This window comes from Heterodontus francisci, chromosome 1 (genome assembly GCF_036365525.1).
Source record: "Heterodontus francisci isolate sHetFra1 chromosome 1, sHetFra1.hap1, whole genome shotgun sequence".
Taxonomy (NCBI): Eukaryota; Metazoa; Chordata; class Chondrichthyes; order Heterodontiformes; family Heterodontidae; genus Heterodontus; species Heterodontus francisci.
This window is the reverse complement of record NC_090371.1, coordinates 203,979,745-204,001,038: the sequence shown is the minus strand read 5'-3', so window position 1 is coordinate 204,001,038 and position 21,294 is coordinate 203,979,745. Positions and strand designations below refer to the sequence as shown.

At 41.4% G+C, this 21,294-nt stretch overlaps 1 protein-coding gene across 6 annotated transcripts in view; it reads left to right on the top strand.

Moving 5' to 3' along the window:
• Nucleotides 1-13,468: 13,468 nt before the first annotated feature.
• The window catches only part of lratb.1 (lecithin retinol acyltransferase b, tandem duplicate 1), a 180,568-nt gene continuing 172,742 nt past the window's right edge, over nucleotides 13,469-21,294 (top strand). For 2 of the 6 annotated variants that reach the window (XM_068040547.1, XM_068040538.1), the window contains exons 1-2: nucleotides 13,821-13,910; nucleotides 17,188-17,851. Coding sequence is in view for 3 of the 6 variants with exons in the window: in XM_068040528.1 (XP_067896629.1) it covers nucleotides 13,667-13,910 (244 nt within the window). In the remaining 3 variants the exon portion in view is untranslated. Of the gene's footprint in view, nucleotides 13,911-17,187; nucleotides 17,852-21,294 lie in introns of all 6 variants that reach the window. The other 4 variants (XM_068040528.1, XM_068040518.1, XM_068040510.1 and 1 more) reach the window with 3 other exon arrangements.

The following is a 21,294-nucleotide window of genomic DNA, read 5'->3' as shown; positions in this document are numbered from 1 at the left end:
TAAAGAACAGTCATGTTTTCTTTAAAACTACTTACAAAAATGCACTTTTTAGTTGCTCTTTGTAACATTGACCTTTTGTTCTATTTGTTAAATAAATGATTTGTGAAGCAGCAAAAACAGATTTCAAAGAAAAAGAAGTGAAAAAGCTTCAAATATTGACATAGCGGCCCAGTTCACAGTGGCCCAGAAAAACAAATTTACCATCAGCTGGTCAGTTTTATATTAAGTGAACATATCAATCATTCATCAAAAAGATTAAGTAAGAATAAACATAACCTTGAAAATCTTACCTTATCACTTTTGTTTAACAAAAATCAGCATGATTAGAACAAAAGTTCAAACCAGTGAGGTCTTTCAAGGACAAATCTGTCTCACAACCCCTTAATGCAGGGAAGTTGAAGGGAAAGATTTTGTAAAATGGCTGGACCTGAAACTAGAGCAGAATCCATGCACAATCTGGTCCCCCTACTCCCAACCCCCAACATTTACTAGTCACTTGTCTGGAGATTTTCCCTAGTTGTGCCTCGGATTGGATAAGAATTTTATGCCCAATATCTATAAATTGCTGTGCGGCAGGGTAGTTATTCTACCCTTTCATTTGATAGTATTGAGCGGCTCAATGCCCTGACTATGCTTAGCATTCACTTTGCCATTCTCTTCTTCTTTCATTGTATTATATTCTCGTTTCAATCTACTGTAATCAGATAACATTTGAATCTGTGAATGCACTTCATAAATGCCTAAACATAAAGAATAAATTTGGGGCATTTTCTTGTTTTCAGCTCAACAATATACACCCAAAGACAAGCTTCACAAAATACTTCCTAAAGGAAACAAAAATACCTTTCTTTGATTTGCATTGTGGCTGCCCAGCTTATATTGAATAAAACCCAACTTTTGAGTTCGAGAGGTACAGACTCAGACTTTCAAGCAGGGGGCAGTTAATAGGATATTCAACTGGTCTCAATGGCCAAAGTTTGTTAGTCTATGGTTCGGTTAATGGATGGTGTGGCATATGTATTGGGGAGGGAGAGGATGCAACAAGTAATGAGAGGAGCTGGAAAGGTAGCAGATTCAGTTTTTGCTGAGGAAGCAAACTTCCTGTCAGCCAGTCATCGAATGGTGCTGAAGTTCAAGTCATTCTGAACTGTGGAGAAATTCACTTGTTGTCACGCCCTGCAAATTGAAACAAAAACTAATGGCCTGGATTTCAGCATTGGCCATCATTATTCTGTGAAACTGACATCAATGTCTGGTGTCCACACATGCACAGTTGATCACAGAAATCCAGAAGCTGCTGTCAGTGATTCCCTGCTCATACACAGGGTGCACTGTTGAAATCCTCACAGATGGAAATCAGTTAGAAATCACAGAATAGACATGAATTTCCATTTTTTATGCTATTATTCTTCCTGTAAAAGCCCATCAAAAAGTTATGCCTTATTGAATGAAGTGTAACTGGACTTTTAATGGTGTACTATGTCATATTTACTGATGAACAAACTCTCTGGCACTGAACAACTAATTTTATATTTGTGGAATTTCAAATTTTGCCATGACAAAAACTACATAGATTTTTGAAATAATAATTTAAAAAAAAAAAGTTTTAAAGGCATTTACCTTAAGAACATAAGAATTAGGAGCAGAAGTAGGTAATTCAGCCCCTCGAGCCTGCTCCGCCATTCAATACGATCATGGCTGATCTCATCTCAGCCTCAACTCCACTTTCCTGCCCGTTCTCCATAACCCTTCAACCCATTGCTAATTAAAAATCTGTCTATCTCCTCCATAAATTTACTCAATGTCCCAGCATCGACCGCAATCTGGGGTAATGAATTCCACAGACTCATGACCCTTTGAGAGAAGTAATTTCTCCTCATCTCTGTTTTAAATCTGCTACCCCTCATCCTAAAACTATGACCTCTTGTTTTAGATTGCCCCACCAGAGAGGAAACATCCTCTCTATGTCTACTTTGTCAATCCCCTTAATCATCTTATATACCTCAATTAGATCTCCTCTCATTCTTCTAAACTCGAGAGAGTAAAGGCCTAAACTGCTCAATCTCTCTTCATAAGACAAACCCCTCATCTCTGGAATCAATGTAGTGAACCTCCTCTGAACTGCCTCCAATGCAACTACATCCTACCTCAAGTAAGGGAACCAAAACTGTACGCAATAATCCAGGTGCGGTCTCACTAATGCCTTGTACAGTTACAGCAACACTTCCCTACATTTATATTCTATTCCTTCAGCAATAAATGCCAAAATACCATTTGCCTTCCTTATTACCTGCTGCACCTGCATACTAGTTTTCTGCGATTCATGCACAAGGACACCCAGATCCCTCTGCACCAAAGCACTCTGAACTTTAGTCATAGTCATAGAGAGATACAGCACTGTTTCTCTCCATTTAGATAATAATTTGCCTTTCTATTCTTCCGACCAAAATGGATAACCTCACACTTATCCACGTTAAACTCCATCTGCCAAATTTTGGCCCATTCACCTAACCAATCCATATCCATTTGTTAATTTCTTATTTCTTTATTGCAACTTACTATCCCACCTATTTTAGTGTCATCTGCAAATTTGGTTTCTATCCCTACATCCAAGTCATTAATATAGATTGTAAATAGTTGCGGCCCGAGGACCGAACCCTGTGGCACCCCAATAGTTGCATCTTGCCAACCAGAAAAGGACCCATTTATCCCGACTCTCTGTTTTCTGTTGGTTAGCCAATCCTCTATCCAAGCTAATAAATTGCCCCTAACCCCATGTGACCTTCCCTGTGCATTAACCTTTTGTGCGGCACATTATCAAATGCCTTCTGGAAGTCCAGATATACTACATCTACAGGATCCCCATTATCCACTTTACTTGTTACATCTTCGAAGACCTCTAGCAAATTAGTCAAACACAATTTACCTTTCATAAAACCATGCTGACTCTAATGGATTGCATTTTGACTTTCTAAATGTCCTGTTATTACTTCCTTAATAATGGATTCTAACAGTTTCCCAATGACAGATGTTAAATTAACTGGTCTATAGTTTCCTACTTTCTGCCTCCCTCCCTTTTTGAATAAGGACGCTATATTAGCATTTTTCCAATCTAATGGAACCTTTCCCACATCCAGGGAATTTTGGAATATTATAACCAGTGGATCCACTATCTCCGCTGCCACTTCCTTTAAGACACTAGGATGTAGGCCATCAGGGCCTGGGGACTTGTCTGCCTTCAATCCCAATAGTTTGCTCAACACTTTTTCCCTCGTGATGATGACTGTTCTAAGTTCCTCCCTTTCTATAACCTCTGCATTACCTGTTACTATTGGGATGGTACTAGTGTCCTCCACTGTGAAAACTGAGGCAAAATACTGATTTAGTGTCTCCGTCATTTCTGTGTTCCCCACTATTAACTCCCCAGTCACATCCTCCAAGGGACCAACATTCACTTTAGTTACTCTCTTCCCTTTTATATACTTCTAGAAGCTTTTGCTATCCATTTTTAAATTTTGCACTAGTTTTTTTTCATAATTTACCTTTGCTCTTTTTATTAAATTTTTAGTAACCCTTTATTGATCTTTAAAAGTTTCACAATCTTCCAGCCTGCCACTGACCTTTGCAATATGGTATGCCTTCGTTTTTGTCTTTATGTTATCCTTAACTTCCTTGCTTAGCCATGGATGTTTTTTCCCCCTCTTACAATCTTTCTTCCTCTCTGGAATATATTTTAGTTGGGAGGAATTGGACTATCTCCTGAAACATCTGCCACTGCTCATCAACTGTCTTACCTTTTAGTCTTCCTGCCCAATCCACTTGGGCCAAATCTGTCCTCATGCCTATGTAATTACCTTTGTTTCACTCCAGAATGCCAGTGTGGGACTCCAGTTTCTTGCCCTCAAACTGAATTTGAAATTCTAGCATGCTATGATCACTCTTCCCTAGAGGATCCTTAAATATGAGATCATTAATTAATCCCACCTCATTACATAATACCAAATCTAGAATAACCTACTCCCTGGTTGGTTCCACAACATATTGCTCCAAAAAACAATCTCTAATACATTCAATGAGCGTCCCTTGAGGCTACCCTTGCCAATTTGATTAATCCAGTCTATATGCATACTAAAATCACCCGTGATTATTGTCATACCTTTCTTACACGGCCCCAGTATTTTCTGGTTTATACTGTGCCCCATTGCCAATTGTATGTCCCAATCTTCATTTTGCTTGCTGTTAAACTATAAAAAGTGAAGGATAAGACTTACTTGTTACTTCCTGGTTTGCTGTCTGTGAGAATTCTTCAATGTGATTGGCTGTTAAGCCTACTTGATAGCATCACTGTTGCTGGACACAAGACTTCCCCTGCAACTGGAGCCAGAATGAAATTAACATCAACAAAGGTGAAATCGACACTACAGAGTTCGTTAGATCTTTTTGGGTCACTTTCTCTGAGGTTAATGGCTAGCGGTGTCAATTCATGGCTGACTGCAAAGTCCAAGCCATTATGTTGGAAAGTGGCAAAGAAGAGCTGAACAGTGTTAACAAAAACATACATAAAATATATATCAAACTGATGTTGATGTTGCATGCATTCTATTGAAAACGGCTATGTAATACAGATCCATGCTCTGTGGTATTGCATTCCACAACATTGCAGCACTCTGTTAAAAATATATCTCCTGTTCTTTCTCCAAAATCTCTAATTTCTAATCTTATCTCTCTGTCTTCTTATTCTAGACCCCTCAACCACTGAGAACACATTGACCCCTATATTTGTGGGGAGGCGCAGAGGGAACGGGGCAACATGGGGGAAACCTAGCGAGGCCAGAAACTTGGAGGTCCTGCCGGATTTAACCACAGGACCTCATTATGATTTGTCCTTCTGTTTCATGCCCAGCCGCTGACCAATTGACATCCTGGCTGAATGTTGGCCAGGAAAACCAGCTGCAGGAGGACATAGCTGGGAACCCTTGGGGATGGTCGTCACCAAATGCGATCTCGGGGATGGATGCAGATTTGAGGATTGGAGGGCATGGTCGGTGATTGTGGGGCAGGCTGCAGATTAGTGATTGAGGGAGAAAGGCCATGATCAGCAGAAGGGAGGCCAAAGATTTCCTTAAGGGAATGATTGGGAGAGCAGAGCAGGTGGTGGAGGAAGTAATCCTGCTCTTCTTGGCTCACAAAGAGTGCTATAAAAAACACTAACATTCTGGAGCCAGCAGCTCCTGCCTCCCTTTGCAAAACCTTGCTGGTGGCAGTTAAGTTAAACTCAGGCTCCCAATTGCTTTGTGGAAGCCTGCTTTAATTATGTTATTAAAGTATCCCACCTCTCCAAGGTTGGCCACTCACATGGCTCGAAGACTGTAAACATGCAATGGGTGTATATGTAATGGGTTGGGGATGCATTCCACATTTTGTTGGGTTTAATTCACCCCATCACCTCTGCCCATCATGGTTGGGTATTAATATCGAGGCCATTCTTTCTATCTACCCAATCCTGTCCCTTCATTGTTTTAATGACTTCATTAAAGATTTTACATTGTTATGACCAGGTGAGAAAGAAAGGGGTTTAGGGTTCCCTCTCGGCCTTCACCTGGTCTTACCGTAACAGGGTTTAATTTTAAACACACTGGGCTGAATTTGACCGGTCCCTCGATGCAGTCTCGGTGTGGCACCCCTGTCGCCTGGCGGCGGGCCCTTCATCTTAATTTTCAATTTAACAATAAAGAGATGTAAATGAACTTATTTGCAGGCGCCGGCTGTCCCACAAGGATTTTACGGCCGCCATCGTACTCCGTGTGTCTTCGGAACTCCGAGGTGAGAACCTGGTGGGGAGGGGGGAGTAATAAAATGTTCAGGGTGGGAGGGGTGGAGGAGCGGGGTAAACAATCTTTACTGACTAATGGGATGATGGAAAGGGGCTGAGGGTCAAAGGGAACAAATTTTGGGGAGGAACATTCAGAATACTGTTAAAGGTTTATTAGGGGGAAGTGTGCGATTAATGTATAATTTACCCATGTGGGGGGTGTGGGAAAAGTGATTTATATTTGAAATGACATTTTATTGTTATATCCTGGAGATTGGGACCTTTAAATTTTACAATGCAACTGAAGGGCTTCAAGCTCTTTCAAAATGGCGCCAGCACCTGCACGATGGCGCCGGACACCATTGCCGGGGACGGAGCAGCCACCCCCTTACATCATCGGGGGCGGCCGCTCCGCCCCATCTATTTAAATGAGCCCCTGTGTGTAATATCATGGGGGCTCAGGGACAGCGCATCCGCATGGGATGCACACCGCTTTTAGAGGCCGCCGTGAACTGCGGTGCACTCGTAAAATTCAGCCCACTGTTTTTTCTGCAGCTCCCCCTTAGTGAATCCTTGTTCACTAACTTCTAATTATAAGGCATAGAAACTAGCCAAACAGGTTTTCTGAGGTTTAAAGAAGAAAGGTTGAACTTTATTAAACTTAAACTCCAATTCGGTTAATGCCTATGGATATGCGATGAGCCCACACTAGCATGCATAAGCAATACACCCATGCAGACAGAGACAGAAAAGAACAGCAGAAATAAAGTGGAAAGGTTTGAGGCAAGATCTGGAGATAGTTTTGGTTACTCTTCTTCGAGCTCGCTGTAAAGTCCTTGATTGTCGGTAGGTCTTGCTTTTCGTTGGGCCCAGTATTCTTCTTAAACCCTGTTCGATGTCGGAGACTTTTCTCTCTTGAAGTTCATATGTCCTCAACGGGTCCAGATGCTTGTGAGAAAGTGACGGGAGCAGACAGGAGAAGTCATCTCATTCCAGGCGCAAACAGTCTTTCTCTTTCGTTCAAAAACTCTGTGGCTTGTTCAAAAAACCCTGGACCAGCCAGTTGGTCATGTGACCAACTGGTTTAACCAGTCCTGGCTTTTGTGGATTGTATCACCTTAGCAGTCTCTGGAATGCTCTTCCTTACACCTTCAATGTCTGGTGATCAAAATCCACTGTGGGTTGAATGTGGCAGGGAATGATCCTTTTGTCTCCATAAGCACTGTCTGTTAGTATGCAAATGTTTTTCAGTTAAGTGTCTAGCAGCCCTTGTAACAGGCCTTCTCTTCCCAGCAAGTTTAAAATCAATGTTCATATGACAAAATTAATATGCCTCATTCTTGGTAGGTGGGGGCCTGCAAGACAACGTCAAGGTGTCAGCCTCTCCCAAAAGCTTGAGCTTGGACTGATTATTATTCTCCTGAACTGTGATGTTTTTGTTGAATTCAGATGGTGTAATTGGAGTGTCTGCAACAGTTGTTGGAGTCAGTAGCAGATGGAATAGTTAAGATTATAGCTAAACTTAATAATTTTGTCATCATTTGCTGACTTTTGAATATGTACTTGTTCCCTCATAAATCTTGTTTCCATTATTAAATGCTTTGTTTACTGAGAGAACAAGTTCGTGACTGAAAGCTCCGGAGTGATTTTGTCGATTATTGCTCTTCTCCCTGTTATTGGTAGCCGTTTGCTGACTGCTGATCTTTGAAATTGGTGATTGGTAGCTATCATTCCCATTTGTTACATGTTAATTAGTATGTTCCACACTTGCTAGGTTATGATTTATCACTCTATATGAATTAGATATTGCAACCAATCAAGTGCATGTGTGACACCCAAATTTGCATGACTATGCTGTATGATACAGAAACGTGACAGAAAAACGCACTAGATGCAAGACTTCTATTCACAGAAGACATATAATTACAAGATTGTATAGTGAAGTAGTGTCCAGTGTCAGATTTTTATATGAACAAAAATAATTTATATGATTGAACTAAAAATCATTTTCATTTTATTTTATCCTAATCTGACACTGTTGGCACTTAATATTTGGTCTTTATTATACTGAAATTTGCAATAAGCAATGTCAAGTCACAGCAGTACAATTACCCATTGAGCTATTGGGCACTGACGGTACTTGGTTATTTCAAATACATAAATCTTCCATTGTGTACCAGTATAAATTCTAACAATTTCCTAAATGCTGGTATGTAATTAAGAAACTTTTCCCCACAAAATAAAATCACCATTTCCAATAGCCTAACCTTGGCAATACCACATGCAAATGTTAACTTCTTTTCATACATTCGGTTATTGAAACATATAATGCTTTATCACAATTGGATGGAGGCATTTATGGCCTTTGCATAATTTGAAAGGTATTTGACTAAGTAATTGAAAAGGAAGAGTATAAACTAGTACAAAAAACAAGTGAGGGAAATGAGGTTTGGTTATTTTTTTTTTATTTAGAGATACAGCACTGAAACAGGCCCTTCGGCCCACCGGGTCTGTGCCGACCATCAACCACCCATTTATACTAATCCTACACTAATCCCATATTCCTACCACATCCCCCTACCTATACTAGGGGCAATTTATAATGGCCAATTTACCTATCAACCTGCAAGTCTTTGGCTGTGGGAGGAAACCGGAGCACCTGGCGAAAACCCACACAGTCACAGGGAGAACTTACAAACTCCGCACAAGCAGTACCCAGAATTGAACCCGGGTCGCTGGAGCTGTGAGGCTGCGGTGCTAACCACTGCGCCACTTATGACAGCCCCTCAAAATGAACATCTCGTTCACAAGCCTCAACCTGTGAAGCTTGATGTGGGCAACAACAAAAATTGTCCAAGACCGGTGAGGATAGAGAAAGGGGCTGCTATGTGCAGCAGTAGACTAACTGTGCCAGTGAAAAAGCTAAAAGCTTCAGATGAAGAGTTAGTACCTGCACTGTTGTGATGGGCCAAATGGTTTATTTTTGTACTGCAATATCTATGATTTTAGGTTGCAAGTTTATTGGACAATGAATACCATGTACAAAAATGGGCCGATCTCATTGGATAATCCAATATCAGCCATTTTCATAGGAACATAGAGGCAGGAGTAGGCCATTCAGCCCATCGAGCCTTCTCCACCATTCAATATGATCATGCCTGATCATCCATTTCAATGCCTTTTTCCCACACTATCTTCATATCCCCTTATGTCATTATTTATTGGTGCTTGACGTTCACCCTTTGTAATGTGCCAGGAGTACCAGATCAGTATTTTAGGAGTCAGTAGTCAGTGATAGACTGCTGTCAGTCTGTTGTGTGCCAGACACCTTCCTGGCCTGGGTGAGGAGCATGGGATGGGGTTTGGTTATGGGGTTGGGCAGGTGGGGCTGGGTGTCGGAGGCAACTGAAATGAATGGCCAAAATTTTTAGGCCACACTTTACTTGTGCTCTCCCTTCAACACTTGTTTGAAACAGGCACTGTGAGGCATGGCGACCTAATAAAGGTCAGGGGCCTATTAAGCTTATGTCTAGGCTCCCAGCCCCTTTGCGTTTGCCAACTACATCAGCACATGGGTGTATTGCAGGCCTCTGCACCAATTTTACATGGAGTGTGTAAGCCATCGTACTATCAGCCCCAAACTTGTTGTCTTCCTTTAGAACTGTCTAGCCACTTTAATTGGGACCACAGTTATGCTTTTCCTCTATTTTGATTACTATCACTCTTAAAAAAATTTACCAGCACATTTAAAAAAGTCTGAATACATTTACATTAATTCTTGAATAGACAGAAACTACTGCAGATGTACAGCAGGTCTATGAGCATCTGAAGAGATAAGATGGGTTAACAGTCTGGCAAAATCCTTGAAATTCTATGGGATTTCTATCATAGGTTTGGCAAAAGACTGGCAGCACCATCATGGAAAAGGAGTAAATTGTACTTTCAGCCATTTCCCTGGGGTTCCACCAGTCTCCTGCTGGAATTAAAGAGGTGGAGCCCCTGTGGATTTTCAAGGCTGCATAAAATATTTTGGCATCATAATTGTCACTCGTAACATTTCTCAGTGTTGACATTGTGTAGTGTACATCGCATATAATAATTTTTCACACTTAATACAAAAGTGTATTTAATTTCTTTTAATTCATTTTTGGATGCAGTTGCCAAAGATGGCATTTATTGTCCATCCCCAGCTAACCCTGAAAATATGATGGTGGGCCTTCTTCTTGAATTGCTGCCATCTGTGTGGTGAAGCTGCTATCACTGTGCTGTTAGGTAGGGAAATCCGGCAATTAAGAATGAACAACGATATATGTCCAAGTTAGAATGTTTTATGACCTGAAGGGGAATTGCTGTTCCCATGCATCTGCCCTTCTAGATGGTGGAGGTCATGGATTTGGGAGGCTCTGTCAAAGAAGCCTTGCTGATTGATGCAGTGCATCCTGCAGATAAGACAAACTGCAGCCTCAGTACTGTGGTGGATGAATGGCTGTTTGAACTAATAAATGAGATGTCAGCCAAGCAGACAGCTTTCTCCTGAATGGTGTTGGTCTTCTTGAGTGTTGTTGTAACTGCACCTAGCCAGGTAAATGGGAAGTATTACATTACACACTTGAAGTCAGCCTTGGAGGTGGTGGAGACTATGGGGAGTCAGGAGATGGTCCCAGAATACCCAGCCTCTGACTAGCTCTAGTAGTCATGGCATTAATGTGGCTGGTCCAGTTGAGATTCTGGTGAGTGGTGAACCCCAGGCTATTGTTGGTGAGAGATATAACTAGTTTTGGAGCAAAGGGTTTCAGTATTACACCTGGGATTGTTGAGGCCCATAACCTTTGCTGTGTCCAGTGCACTCAGCCATTCCTTGATGTCATATAGAGTGAACTGAATTGGTTGAAGACTGGCATCTGTGATGGTGAGGTCCTCAGGAATTCACTGAGCAGGATCAACTGCTCAGACCTTCTGGCTGAAGATCGTGGTGAACCTCTCAGCTTTGTCTTTTCATGCTGGGTTCTGCCATTGTTGAGGATGGGTATATTCATGGAGCCTTGTCTTCTCTTAGCTGCCAAATTGTCCGAATGTGACAGGCTTAGAGTTTTGACCTAATTTTTGGTTGTGGGATCAAAAGGCTGTGTATAGCATACTACTTTTACAATTTAACATGTAGTCCTGTGTAATAGCTTCCCCAAATTGGCACCTCATCTTCAGGTATCCCTGGTGCTGCTCCAGGCACACTCTTCTACATTTTTAATTGAACTAAGGTTGGTCATCTGGCTTGAGGGAGATGTGAAAAGATATGCAAAGTTTCAGCCTGTCGTGTTATACAATTCTGCAGCTGCTATGGCTCTCAGAACCTTACAAATGCCAAGTGTTGAGGGATTACATCTGTTCTTAATCTATCCCAATTGGCAATTTGAATCTATTGTTAAGGAAGTGGCGCAGTGGTTAGCACCGCAGCCTCACAGCTCCAGCGACCCGGGTTCAATTCTGGGTACTGCCTGTGTGGAGTTTGCAAGTTCTCCCTGTGTCTGCGTGGGTTTCCTCCCACATGCCAAAGACTTGCAGGTTGATAGGTAAATTGGCCATTAGCAATTGCCCCTAGTATAAGTAGGTGGTAGGGAAATGTGGGGATGTGGTAGGAATATGGAATTAGTGTAGGATTAGTATAAATGGGTGGTTGATGGTCGGCACAGACTCGGTGGGCCAAATGGCCTGTTTCAGTGCTGTATCTCTAAACTAAACTAACAAGCACTTAGTAAATCATAGTATGATTAGGCAGAGTCAACATAGTTTTACAAAAGGGAAATCGCATTTGACAAATTTATTAGAGCTTTTTGATGATGTAAGTAGTAGGGTGGATTAAAGGGAACTAGTAGATGTAGTATACTTGGATTTCCAAAAGGCATTCGATTAGGTGCCACACAAAAGATTAATATGCAAAATAAGGGTCATGGAATTGGGGGTAATATATTGGCATGCATGGAAGATTGGTTAACAAACAGGAAACAGAGAGTAGGGATAAATGGGGCATTTTTAAGTTGACAGGCTGGAACTAGTAGAGTGCTGCAAAGATCAGTGCAGGGGTCTCAGCTATTTACAACCTATATTAATGACTTAGACAAAAAGACCAAGAGTAATGTAGCTAATTTTGTTGACAATACAAAGCTAGGTGGGAGTGTATGCTGTGAGGAGGATACAAGGAGACTGCAAAGAGATATAAGCAGATTAAGAGAGTGGGCAATAAGGTGGCAGATGGAGTATTATGTGGGGGAAGTGTGAGGTTATTCACTTTGGTAGTAAGAATAGAAAAGCAGAATTTTTTTTAAAGTTGTGGAACTTCTAAATGTTCATGTTCAGAGAGACATGGGAGTATTCATACAAAAAGTTATCATTAAGTTATAGCAAGTAATTAGGAAGGCAAATTGCATGTTGGCCTTCATTACAAGGAGATTGGAGTACAAGAATGAGGAAGTCTTGCGACAGTTGTATAAGGCTTTGGTGAGACCACATCTGGAGTACTGTGCAACATGTACTCCAAATCTAAGGAAGGATATACTTGTACTGGAGGTGGTACAAGGAATGTTCACTAGATTGGTTCCTGGAGTGAGAGGCTGAGTAAATTGGGCCTAATACTCTCTGGAGTTTAGAATAATGAGAGGTGATCTCATTTAAACAACCAACATTCTGAAGGGGCTGGAGCGGGTAGGCACTGAAAGGTTGTTTCCCCTGGGTGTGGAATCTAGAACACTGAATGTGGGGGCACAGTTTCAGGATAAGGGATCAATCATTTAGGACTGAGATGAGGAGAAATGAGCAAAGGGTTGTGAATTTTTGGAATTGTCTTCCCCAGAGGGTTGTGGATGTTCCATTGTTGAGTGTATTTAAGGCTGAGATAGACAGATATTTAGTCTTTCAGAGAATCAAGGGATATGGCGAGTGGGTGGGACAGTGGAGTTGAGGCAGGAGAGCAGCCATGATTGTATTGAATGGTGGAGTAGTCTCGACAGGCCATGTGATCTATTCCTGTTCCTATTTCTTCATCTATGACACAGTGGTAGTCCCATGCAACATGGTGGAGAATGTCCTTGATCTGAAGATGAAATGTGATCTCTACAAAGATGGTATGGTGATTGCTCCCATTCATACTGCCATGGAATAAAGGCCCCCTCGACATAAAAAATATATAAAGGGAGCCTGAGGAATAAAGGCCCCCTCGACAAAAAAAAAATACTGCCATGGACAGATATATCTGCTGCAGATAGGTTGGTGAGGATGAGGGCAAATAGATTTTTTTTCCCTCGAGGTGGTACTCTGCCATTAGCAAAGAACGGCAGCTATGGTAGTACAGAAGCACAGTTAATGTTTCAGGTCAGAACCTGAAGAAGGGTCACTGACCTGAAACGTTAACTCTTGCTTCTCTCTCTACAGATGCTGCCAGGCCTGCTGAGTATTTCCAGCATTTCTTGTTTTTATTTCAGATTTTCAGCATCTGCAGTATTTTGCTTTTATTATAGTTATGGTAGTACTACTGTCAAAGACCACCACCCTGCCCCCGCACACCGACAATATATAAGATTGAGTAGCGGAAATAACTACACGAACGAAGGTCAACTGACAGATTAAAGTTCGAAGGAAAATGGCTGGAAAGAAGCATGTGGCTGCCACCTGCTGTTTGCAAAGTAATATTTACTGCGGCACGAAGGGGCGGCTTGACGTTGCGGAGGAACTCCAGTGCGTTCTTGTACTCCCACCTCCGCCTCCCTCCCTCTCAATTCCTGCCCAGCGGAAGTTCAGCGAAAAGAAACTGGGTGAAAGTTTATTGATTCTCCATTTTAATCATTTGACTTGAAGGCCCGGCAAATGATGAGACGTTGGAGCAGCTGTCACCGCCTGAACCCCTTGCTGTGGAGGCCCCGGGCGGTGAGGGGCCTGAGCAGAACGATTGTCTCAGTGCCCGGGGAGCCGGGCTCATCCCGCTGGAATTCCCATTCCCATCGGAATCCAGCTCTCCATTCCCATTGTCTTCATCGGCCCCTGACCACACAGCGGAGACCCGTGCGGATTGGTTGTGCGTCCGGCTTCTGGGGGGACACTGTGACCTCGGGTGAGGAGACGACACCGACTCTTTTCCTTATTTATCGCTCTTTGCACCGTGAACCTGAGTGACCTTTCACCATGCAGGCAGCCTAATTCTGTTCAAACCACATACAGTGTTGTCGAATACAACCCCCTCCTGCCAAATACCAGACCGAAGGAATCACTTTTGCAGTGTATCACATTCACAGGACTGGACTGATGGTCACAACATGCTTTAAATGCTGGTTTAACTCTCACTGCTTCCACTTTAATTGCCTGATCTGATAGCAGCTTGTAGGACTACAGTGAGCAGCATATAGCAAGTAACATCCGTAAACTATACCTCCCTGTCAGCTGATCTTAATTCAACATGTTCCACTATACATATCTATCAATAACCTATTATGTAAAGTCTTGTGTGTGATATGCTCTTCCTGCACCATTCCCCTGCTTTCTGCATTGTGCTTTTATGTATTTATTATGGAGACGATTCTGTTCAATATTTACCTATCAACAGCTAATTACAGGCTTCCTGACACTGGGAGGCACTCTGTGCTGTCCCCTGCACTTCGGCTGCAAACAAAATTGCCACCTTCAGCGACTTGCAGCACTTTCCCCTTGATTCTGGGCCTCCTCATTCTTGCTCTTTACTGGGCTGCTATAGCTGCCCTTCTGCCCCCTTTGCAAGGAGTTCTCAAACCTTGGTCTGGGGGCCTGTAGAGACCTTTCAGGGTGCTGTGTGCTAGAGTTAGCCAGTGAGGCATGCACTGCTCTCCCCATGTTCCATTAGTGCACTCTCTCAGCCCCTATTTATACAGCACTGAAACAGGCCCTTCGGCCCACCGAGTCTGTGCCGATCATCAACCACCCATTTATAATACTCCTACATATTCCTACCACATCCCCACCTTCCCTCAATTTCCCTACCACCTACCTATACTAGGGGCAATTTATAATGGTCAATTTACCTATCAACCTGCAAGTCTTTGGGAGGAAACCGGAGCACCCGGCGAAAACCCACACAGTCACAGGGAGAACTTGCAAACTCCACACAGGCAGTACCCAGAATCGAACCTGGGTTGCTGGAGCTGTGAGGCTGCGGTGCTAACCACTGCGCCACTGTGCTGCCCATACTTATTAAATACTTATTTTCTTTAAAGCCTTATTAAAACACTTTTTACATGCAGCACTTTCATATTATGGATTTTGTATAGTATTATAATTTAGATTGGGGGTTTGTGATTGATTCATTTAAAAGGGGGTCCTTCAACCAAGTAAGTTTGAGAACTACAGCACCAGGCCACTTTAGACACCATTCTCTCACTCTCAGCCATTCTGCTACACTCTTATTCATGGCCATTCTGCCACACTCTTGCCCATGGTCATTCTGGCACACTACCAGTCTTTTCTTCTTCTCCCTTCTGCTCATTTTTCTGATACTTCACACTGGCCTCTTTGACACTCACGGCCAGTTTACTGTACTAGCAGCTTTTACTTTTCTTTCCTGCACCCTTTTTTTTTCCTGCTGTGCAACATTTTTCCTTCTGGCTTTCAGGCTTTGCTCCTGCTTCTTTGCTTGTTACAGTCTTTTTCTGTCCCACTCCATCTTGTTTCTTGCCCTGCTGTGTAGTAACACCAAAATCATTGTTTTGCTCACAATTTTCCTTCATCTACTCCTAACGTTATTACTACCTGCTCTCCTTTCTGACCTCCTTCACAGGCCATTTCAGCAGGCATCAGTTGGAGATTTAAGACCTTTGTTTCAGGGCCAGATTCAGACATATGTTTCAGACAATATGTGTTCAGGGACTATGGAAGATGCAGATAACAGTTTGTGTCGCATGCGAAATAAAGTCAATAAATGGTAATTCAAAGCACACTTAAAGAGTCAGGGGGTATGTGATGCAGAGGAGTTAGGAGAAGGGATCAAGGATAAGACTGCATGATGCAGTTGCAGGTGACTGGACAGTCCATGGGGCTAAAGTAGATGCAGGAGGAGGAGGCAATTAGAAGATGAGTCAATTGCACCAAGTGGGTACAGCTGAAACTGTTCGGAATGCTGATGGAAAAGGTTTGATTGAAAATTCATTTTATGTTCAGCAGTCCATTTTGTAGTTTCAAAATAGTTTTTGCAAAATCAAACAGACAATCTCTGTAGAATGCTAAAAATATCAGCTCAGATTTGCAAGGCTGTACCGATTGTCATGATAAAAGATAGCGTTGGATTGTTCTAATTTCTAAAGTTCTGTTTGATGATTATATGTTTACCTGATCTACACACGTTAGGATAGCTTTTATATTGAGATTCACTCTCTCGAATGCTGAGCTGATGTAAGTTGGTGTTAATGCTCTGCTTTGTAGTGCTGCTATTTGTCCTGTTACCCATAAAATGTGGCAAGGAGCAAACACCAAGTACACAGGCAACACAAGGTACCTACATGCTGCATAGACTTAGATGGCTGTTCAGAGTACTTCTGCCACTTGATCTCTTTTCCACTTGTTCCACTTCACTAGTCCATTGCAAGGCAATGATATGTAATGCATATTAGATTATTCTTGCCTTGGATATCTCGGCCAGTCTGTACAGCATACGTCCTCTGATGCATCTCTTCCTCCTGCAGAACCTCCAGGTGGAGAGGACTATTTAGGCAGAGCTCAATTACAGTTGTCTTGGGTAATATTCACAGATGGCAAATTGGGTGCAGCGTCAAGTTGGGCTGAATAACTGCAAGACTGAATAACCCAACAACACCATGAAATAAATAATGAAAATGCTGGGCCAACTATTTGATATAGTTACTAAGCAGAATCCCATTTAAGGAACAGGAACCAACAAGGCTGAGGAATCCAACCATCCAGCACCTGTTTTATATGGCCACTAATCTATCTTTTCATGCAGACGCTGATGCAGATGCGTTTCTTGTTTCCATTTTGGTTAGTTAATATTTGCCGGGTTTTTTTCTTATCCTCGGTGTTAAAGTATCATAACTTTGTGGTACTGCTATTTGTCCTGTTACCCATAACATGTGGCAAGGAGCAAACACCAATCACGCAGGCAATACAAGGTATTCCTGCCAAGTGATGTATAAGGATGTAAACATTAATGAATACTCATTTGTAGGATTTTTTATAAATGAAGAAGCTGCACAAAGAAAATGTGGGCATTTGCTCAGGGCTGTAATGCAGTCTATGAAGTAGATGATGATAAACCTCTTCAACTTCACCCAGCAGCTTTGCAACACATTATAAACGCTGTACTTTGTAACATGATAATGTTTTTAAAAATTGTGATTTTTTTTTTAAAGTTTAAGATGGAGGCTGGAAGTTCAGGTGACCTCATATCCACTCTGCTAAAGGACAAGACATATCCAAGACTTTTTCTGAAGAAAAGAGACTCCAGGGGTAACACCTAAAGAACAAGGGGTTTCGCCCTTCCAGATTTTTGGGTCATAAAACAAGGAGTCAGTGATTCTGAAGATGCAAATGTACCAAACAGCTTTTAACACCTGGGAACAATGGTAAGGCCCTGGTAGCACTGTGAAACCAGACTTCTGGACTCTGCATATTGGAACAGGACAATAAGCTATTGACGTTTGAGACCAGATAAATTTAACAGATTTTCTGAAGGCAGACAGGTTGTAAGGAAGACAACCAGCAATTTTAGCCTCGAGAGAGCAAGGGGACACCTGCTGTCAGACGCCTGATAGAGTAAAATGTTGCAAAGACTTGAACCTGTTTTGAAAGTTAAAGCTTGCGGAGAATAGAAGACCAGCAGTATCACCTTATTCACAGATGTCCAGGTTGGAAGTGCTTGGAAAAGTGAGCGAAAAGGACATTGATTTTTGAAATCGTCTGGGAGATCCAACCCATTGCTTCTGGGAGGAGTTTGGGACTTTTAACTGCTAAGGATTTCGCCATCAAGAAGCACTGTAACGTATAAGTGTGTGAGATTTTCAAGTATTTTAATAAGTAAATACCTTTCTTTTATCTGGGGTATCAGCTACTTGCAAAGCACTATTTAGTTAATGAGGATTTGTTTTAGTTTAGTTCTAATAAAAGTCTTAAAACATGAAGTCTTGTCTTGTAGTTCTTTAAATTGGTCTGGGGGTGCATATGACATATTTTAACGTTAACAGTCTCACTGAAGTCGTAACAAACACAATGGAAAGGTTTCATTGCCTAGTACTGACAACTGTCACCTCTGGTTCTAAAGAAATAAAATGAAAAAAAACTGCAAAGACAGGACTTGCATTCCAAAAGACTGATTGTCCCTTAGTTTGTAAGCTACGAGCAAAATTAGACTTCAGTGTTAAAATTAAGATACAATAGGGCATTGCTGAGAACTTCTTGAGTATAGGATTACATATATGTCAAGATTGATTTTTACTTTATATATTACAAAGTTTTTTTTTGTACTCAGAACTTAGAATTCTGTGTGTTTTAAAAAAAAAACTAAGAAAAGGATTTTTGCTCAGTGAAAGACACCTGCAAAATAATTGTAAGTTCAGAACAAGAGTTGAACTTTATGGGTGTTTTGAAAGGAAGTTGAACATGTACAAGGACAGGAAAGCCAGCAATTTCAAGGAAACCACAGAGGTTTGACCTTCAGAGCAGCTTTTGACCCAGAAGGAGACACTGTCTGGCCATGTGACATTGTTCAGGAAGGTTTTTTTTCAACTTGGACCCTTTAAAAAGCCAGTGAATTGGCCAAAGGGCAGGCATTGAAATCTTTGCTTTACCTGCTTGGAGCAAGAGAGAAAGACCCAGAAAACTGTTACCTCTCTCTGTAAAGGAGACTTACATCTCTTGAAAAGGAATCCTGCATTTGAAAGGTGGCAGATTCCTGTTGCCTCCGGTCTCTGAAGAATTCCTGCATCCAGTGAGATTCCTACTGCCTCCTGTGTACTAAAAAATCCTGAAATCTGAAGAATTCTTCTACCGCTAGACTGCTGTTTCAAAACCTAAGCAGATCTGTTGCTACACCCCTCATGGAAGACACCTACTGCAGTTAAATTGCCGTGAATGCCTACCCATCAACCTCGCCTGGAGAGACTTGGAGTGGCATCCAACTATTCGACTCTGGGATACCTCTCTGTACCGAAAATATCCTACCAGAACGTGAACCTCAATTATTTTTATTATTCCTTCTTTTCCTAAGAAACAGCTGTGAACTAAAAATCCTTTTTCTCTGGTTAACTGGTTTCTTTTTGAATGTATGTGTGTGTGCATGAGGGTTAAGACATTGAGGAGTTTTTTCATATATATAGATTTATCTCCTTAGTAGTCAAGGCCTATTATTTATTTTCTAATAAATAGTTAATGTTGTTTAAAGAAGCCCTGGTTTGGTGTGCTTTATTCTGGATGAAACATACAGTGTTTAATTTGGCTATTCTTTGGTAGGTGGGAAACTTTATTTGATATGCTGTGACCTGTGGAGTAGTAGGACTGAATTAACAGTGCATTACTTCCGCCTTGGTTGTAACAATATCTGTTTTATTATTGTCTTTAATTCCATCTCAAGATTTGATTTGTTGGACTGCACATTATAAGAAAAAAGAAGTCTGGGAGCAATGATAGACTCTATGTTGATCACATCAAGTCATTGAAATTCTGAAAGTTGACATACATTGTTCATCCAGTGGTCATTTAGTAATTACAGAGTTAAATCATAACAAATATACAGTGGAAACTGGGAAAAGCCAACAATTTGCCTGACTATTTCTATCAATAGAAATGTTGCAAATATGCATGTTACCAATGATCTCATATCTTACACTATCCAATGAATGTGTTGAATTTAATTGATATGAAAATAATGACTAGAAGAGAAATAAATCACCATAAATTTATCATCAATCCAAAGAAAATTACTTACAGTTCCAAGTGCTTGCATTATAATTACCAATTAACATTGCTTCACTTAATAGCCTAATTTAGTAATTGTCTTGTCATAAAATGCTAACTTTCTAAAAAAGACTTGCACATATTAGAGCATTCAAGCCTTTGTAGGCAGTGATACCTTCACTTGATTTTGTTGAATTTCAGAAGTAAATTACTCACCTAGTTTTAGCTGAAAATGAGCATGTACTATGTTTGACAGTGCATCAGTAACAATACTGTTTTCTGTAAATATTAACTTGCTGGTGGGTTGTGAGTGTGGGCTTTCACATGTCAAGCATTGTGTAGTTAATTGTTCAGACCACTATCCATTAGCTAGTAAAGGATGCAACATCCAAGTTTAATTTTGAATTTTATTAATGAGCATTGACTATTGAATGTAATACTGACCGAATGCCAATTGTTATTGGAATTTCTTACTTTAAATGTGAACATGCATCTTAATAAATTTACACAACACATAGACAGTAAGGAAGTGGTGGGAGTAATATATCTGTCCCAGCCTTGTTAAGAAGGTGCAGAGACTTGCAGCTACTGCAACACATGCTGTTGTGAGAATTCAAGTGGGGGTGGGGACTAGGAGATGATGTACAGGTGAGAGTACAGTGGCAATTCAGCAAAATTGGTGGATTGGATCCTGCATTGTACTTTGCCAATTTTAGCTCAACATAATTACACTCAATGGGCTGTGATACTGCTGGAGTATGTCTGTAATCTTGTCCATCTCTTCCCTGCCTCAGCACATCTGCTTAAACCCTCATTCCTGTTTTTGTTCCCTCCAGACACAACCGTTCTAATGCTCTCCTACCCGGCCTTCAAAGATCTACACTGTGAACATTAGCTTGTTGTTTTTCTTCAGAGGCTGACAACCTGCAATAGATATAAATATGCTTGACATCAGCAGTACGAAGTGTCAAGTGCATATTGTATGTTGTTACTGTTGGTCTTGCTAAGCATGCACTGTATAAGGTCTGATCCACCACATTTACTTTATTAACTTATCAGAATTGTGAGTGCAGTCAAACGATGAATGTTGTTTGGATTGGGACGGAAGCCTCACTCCTGCATATGAAAGTATATATGCCTGGGCTAGATTCTGATGTATTTTCTAGTGGTGAAAGGGACTTTACCCACCCCGGCATCCAGTTTTCTTGTCAAAAATCTCTATCCATTTGAAATGCAAGTTACAGCCACTTAAATATGTTTGTTTGTCTATAAACAAAGTGACTTTAATACATTTCAATCAAACTGCTCCAAAAGGATGGGACTGCACTTGCCTGCTTCCATTCTTTTCTATCTAAACGTAGGCAGGAAATCACCTGCAATGGCTGCTCTTCCCACTCCTGCACAGTTAACTCTTGTGTCCCCCCCAAGGATCTATCCTTAGGCCCCCACTTAATCTTCATCTCCTTGCTGCCCTTCGGCAACATCATCCAAGAAAACAATACAGATTTCCACAAGTAGGTTGATGACACCAATCTCACCACCACTTCTCTTCACCCCTCCACTGTCTT